General features: G+C 38.3%; 1 protein-coding gene across 1 annotated transcript; it reads right to left on the minus strand.

The window, feature by feature from the left end:
- Window positions 1–534: 534 nt before the first annotated feature.
- LOC145033942 (uncharacterized) lies at window positions 535–1,471 on the minus strand. Its single transcript, XM_078982414.1, has one exon. The coding sequence runs from the start codon at window positions 1,353–1,355 to the stop codon at window positions 627–629; it is 729 nt and encodes a 242-aa protein (XP_078838540.1). The 5' UTR covers window positions 1,356–1,471; the 3' UTR covers window positions 535–626.
- Window positions 1,472–5,719: the final 4,248 nt, after the last annotated feature.

Raw genomic sequence — 5,719 nt, forward strand, 5'->3', positions numbered from 1 at the left:
GTTGTTGTGCTTGTATTTTATGTCATTTTGAATTAGATCTTGTTCATGTTAAAAAAAAAAATGACCTCTTGTCATGTCCATGTTATAAAAATGATTCATATTTTGATTGGATTAAGCATGAATTAATTTTACGAATTGACATTTAATATTATGTTTGTGTTATTTGTGTGTGTGTTGTTTTTTAAATAGATTTTTGTTCGTCTAAGAACTCTTAAGGAAAATTCAATGTGTATTTTTCTATATAAATCTATTTATAGTTCTTATGGACCTAACCGTGTTGAATTCAATGAAATTGTTCATAAATTAAAATAAAATAGTTGGTGTACAACGCCATGCATCTCGAAGCCATGAACCCTCTTTATTGCAATTGCATATTATAACACGACCAACTGTTGTATTAGTCAATAGCCCTTCTCGTGAAATTCATATATTATTCTTCATGTTTTAAAGCATATATTTTTAAACGATTTGATTACATCACCATATGATAAAATATATATCTGATTATTAATAAACTTTACATCCTCAAAACTCTTTTGTTTTCAAGGAACATATCATCATTGAAAGATATTTACATCCAGTGAAATGAAGTAATAGAACTTAACAAAATTGAGTTTATTTTTTTCTCAAAATGGAAGTATTTTCCCCATTCCGTTGACATTTGAGAAGAACCCTACAAGACCTTGCCTATAGGGTAGATACGATTTCCTCCTCACAACTTCATTTTCAGCTCTTCTTTGCACGTAAAACAATTCATGTACAGGAGTTTGCACCTTCAATCGGCTTCCAACTTTTGAAACCTCACCGGAGTTACGTTTTTGTTTTGGACTGTCGACCTTCTTAGGAGTCATCAACACCACCGGTTCTTTCCCTTCGCTGTTGCTTCGCCGGAGCAAATACCGGATGCTCCATCTCTTCGATCCAGATCCGGTAGAACTACTCTTCTTACATTTACTCACACGAGGTGGCGATCCACTGTCGGATTTCGGCCTCCACAGTACGCAGTATGCTTTAGAACGTGGACTTTCCAATTCGTCGGCTTCTGATGATGAACACCAAGAAGATTCTTCTCGTTCATCTTCCTTCCCTTTAACCTGATCACGATCTTCGTCATCTTTCATCATTAGATCGTGATTGAAAACAGGAAAAACAGTCCAGCTTCGTGAATGGTTCTCTTCCTTTGAAACATCCTCATCGCTTAAACCCACCGAAAACTCAAAGTCATCTTCGCTAAGATCCCCAAACTCTTGAAATCGAGCTGCATGCTCTTCATGGATCACTTTGGCAACTGCCATGGATGTTAAACTATCAGAAGAGTAACAACTGAAGCTAGGAGAGACTCCTGATCCTTCCATTTTCTCCTGTAGTTGCGTTTCGCTGAAATATCCAGGAATCTTTTGTTTTTTTGTTTGCGATTGAAGTTGAACAGGTCGATGAGTGAGATGATGGAGAGTTTGGTAGCCGATCGAGGGTATTTATAGCAGAAGAATGTGATCGCTTTACTTATCACCGAGCGCGTATTTTTTTTCTTTGTTTTCGTATTTAAAAATCATGAAATGGTATTCGATGTTGATTATTAAATTGGATAAAGGAAATATGTAATTTGAAATTATTAAATTAGTGTAGAAGAGAGTTGACATTCTAGAAAAGTATACTCGGCGAATCCATGACTTGATACTTTGAGTTGTGTGGAAAGCAAGAAAATAAATGAAACGTGGTGAGGGAGTTCGGATCACTTTCAATATTCAATATAAATAATCAAAATGTAAAATCTTATTCAGATCATCTAAGTTATTTTTTTTAATTTATCAATAATTAAAATTAGGAAGCAAATTACCACCAATTTTGTTGAAGGTATTCGCACCGGCGGGTTACCCTACCAAATTTTCAAAACAACGACGTTTAGCCCTATTCGTAGGATAGCGTCCAACATCGAATCCATGAACATGGTCAGTATAAGTGATATATTTTATGTTTTTTTTGTTCATTTTATGTGTTTGATTTCACTGCATGGCCTGTTATTGTCAAACTATTTTTATGAAAATCAATTTCGAAGGATGACCAAAGAATTCTTTACTACCCAGTGAAATAGTGGTATCATTTAATCTTGCGTTTTCACAACAAATCTTTTATTTTTAAATACGGAAAAACTTCACATAGAAATCAAGTTAAGAAAATCATTTGTTTCAAAACATATTTATTTAAAGTCCGAATAACACAATAAACGCAAAATTTTCATTGCTGATGATGAATGTATATAGTCAAGCATTCGCATTCCCACGATGTACCTGAAAAACATTTATTTCATAACTATAAGTCAAAGCTTAATAAGTTCCCTAAAATTATCACACACCACAATACACATACAATGCATACACACCGGACCCACAATCATAAATACAAGATTGCACTTGGGCCGACAGCCACAAAGACTGGATTGCCCCGAGGTATGTAGTCATACCGCCTCAACCTAACCGTTCACCTGAACCTCCAGCCCACGGTTGGTTCCTCTCATATACCTACGACTTAGAGTTGATCCACACCTAGTATCTTGGCCTACATCACAAAGTAGGACCGCCTTAAAGTGACCTATCACAATATGTCGACATATATAAGCAAACAAGCAATCAAGAAAACACATATGCACAAGCAACTATCTACACGAATCTAACTGTCTAACAGCTCACTAGCTACCGCATACTAGTCCTCTCCTAGCACACTACACCACTACCAATAATTTTCCATAGAATACATAGCCATATGTAACCATAGGTGAGATAGACATCCGAATAGGTGATCCCACTCTAGAGCCACAACCAAACAAGGAACATGCAACAAAAATCCTAGATCAAAAGTTCTCAGAATATCCTATATGATTGCATACAACCCCTAAGGTTATCTCCACTAGAAGATAACCAACCCACTTGTACTCTAACCATCATACCACTACTCTTATATCCTAACATACAAGGATATATATACTAAAATACATAGTATAGTGAGGAAACTCACCAAAATCGAAGGCCAAAGAAACACCGCGACATGCTTACTCTCTGAACTGATTAATCCCATGAGCAGACTGGCACCAAAACACGGTAAAACCTTAATGAATAACCCAATTCCTTTAAGTTTGACCAAAAGTGAAACCGGTCAAAAAGTCAATGTTCAATGTCAACAACCAACATTACCAACAGTTAACCCTCATGTCATGACAAGCCCTTGGTCACGTCGTGAGAATGTGCTCAACCCGATTCCAAACTCAATCACGCACTAAATCAGCCAACTCGGACGCAGGCAAATTAATTAGCAGACACCACGTCGTGAACCCACCTCGGTCACATTGTGAACTAATCAGTATAAAATAAATGATGAATCCTCCATCTTGACGTTGTGACACACTCCATGCCATGTCGTGATCACAGTCTGAGGCAAAATCTTAATGGTTTGAGTCCTTAATCCATATAGTCTTCAACTCCAACTTTCTAGAAAGCTTTAAAGGACTCCAAAGGTTCGTCAAAATGACAAGTTTATGGACATGCATGCTCCATGCATGTCTTATAACCTAGGGAGCATGCATGTCCTCTACCCAACCTAGGTCAAAAGGCAAGAAAATGACCTAAACATCCTACAAGATTCATGTAACAACTCGATTTTCAAAAGATTTTTTTTTTCATTTTTAATTAAACAAACATTTGCATAATATATGTAGTAATATAAATCATTGTTTCCAAAATTCATAACGTTAACATTTTATTACAAATATCAGAGTGTCCCCTCAAACATTTGTCATAGAGAGAGTGCACGCCGCATTATCAAGCCTTGCCCTTGCCTTTGGTATCAGATGTACCTGAAACAAAATCCACAAACTGTAAGTTAATGCTTAGTGAATTCCCCAGAGCATACCCCACACATAATCCACATAATGCATACCACATTAGTTGTAAAGCTACATACATCACATAAGCCATACACACTAACATATAAGGAAGCCATGGAAACCCTCCAGGGCCTTACACCTAGTGCCACTGGAACCCCCACGTGGCCTTACTACTTGCCATGGGAACCCCCACATGATATTCCTGCCATGGGAACCCACACACGGTCTTTCTGCCATGTGAACCCCCGTATGGTCTTCTTACCAAGCAAATATCATACAACTAATCATGAAAATATACTAGGATGCCATGGAAACCTTCCACGGTCTTATACCAAATACCACAGGAACCCCCCGGGGTATTCCATACAATGCCATAATAACATACCACATAATCAATCGACAATCCACATATCATAAGATGGGCCAGCCTTGGTGCCTTAGATCCATTGGTATGGTGAAAAGACTCACCTCTTGAATGTTGAACCGACAAGCTAAATTCCAATGTATCCCAACTGTTGTTCCAACTCAGCCGCCTAAAAACATTATGTAATTAACTTGTCATGACCCCGTGATACCACACTTATCCTCAAAGTCAACCCTGGTAAATAGTTAACGTCAACAGTCCATGTTGACCTCAACTCGCCGAGTGAACCCAACAACTTGCCGAGTTAACCAAATAACTCTTCAACTCGCTGAGTTACCTATGTGGCTCCTCGAGTTCCTCTGTGAATTGAAGATCGAAAACTCAATCAAGTCAAAAACTCTACTCAGGCTGAAAACTCATATCGAAAACTCATTTGGCCGAAAACCCTAGTTCTCCACCGAAAACACCATGGATCCCGAAAACGGGACAAATCCACTCGACTCGCCGAGTCAGATAAGGGACTCGACGGGTTCCTTCAATCCATTTCATGTTCAACCCTTTTCGGTGGGATCTGATGTCCCAAACTCCATATCCAAGCTCTTTTGATACAGATACCATGTAAAGTTGCAAACTTTACATGCATGTAAGGCCTTTTAAGGCCCTAACATCCAAACTAAGCTCTTAACAAGGTTTTTGAGTAAGGGAAGGGTCTAAACTCAACAAAGTGGGTAACTTTATGCCATTGAGGACCTAGAGGGGTCCGAATCTGGAACCATATCCTTATAAGAGGTCCAGATCCAAATTTAGCTCCCTTATGCCCTAAAAATTGTCATCTGTACTCAAGAGAAGAGATCTAAGAATCTATAGCTCAAGGTAATGAATTTTTACCTTAAAATGGTGGCCAATATAGTGTAGATGCCGGATCTACTACTTTGCCTTCTTGATCCTTCTTCTAAAGCCCTTCTCCAACACACCAAAGTTGGTTAACCAAAGCTCTTACTCTCACTCAAGGGGTTCACGACCGAAAACTGTTTTGTCTGGGTAGAAATGTTCTAAGGGAGGCCACAAGGGGCATGTTATGATCCTTATATAGGGTGAAAACCCTCAAATTAGGGTTTTCTATCTACAACTCCTACTCGCCGAGTCGGGCTTTCCGACTCGTCGAGTAGGTCCTGACCCCCGTGTCCATGAGTTGGCCTCTACTTGACGAGTTGGGGAAACCAACTCTCTGAGTTCTTACACAAACCCTAAAAATATCATGTAAATTACTCAATACCTGAAACATATGTTACAGTTCACAATCCACATCCAATCCTTAGATCCATAAGATATGATGCTTTAAGGACTCTTGAGGACTATAAGGTTGCCAAATTTATTCCATCCAATCAAATCCATTAATCAAAATGGATTAAAAACGACTTAGATATAAGACAATAACCCATAAAGATAGAAGATTAAATCCTTACAAATGGTCCAGA

Source organism: Lactuca saligna, chromosome 3, assembly GCF_052625555.1.
Source record: "Lactuca saligna cultivar CGN05327 chromosome 3, ASM5262555v1, whole genome shotgun sequence".
Taxonomy (NCBI): Eukaryota; Viridiplantae; Streptophyta; class Magnoliopsida; order Asterales; family Asteraceae; genus Lactuca; species Lactuca saligna.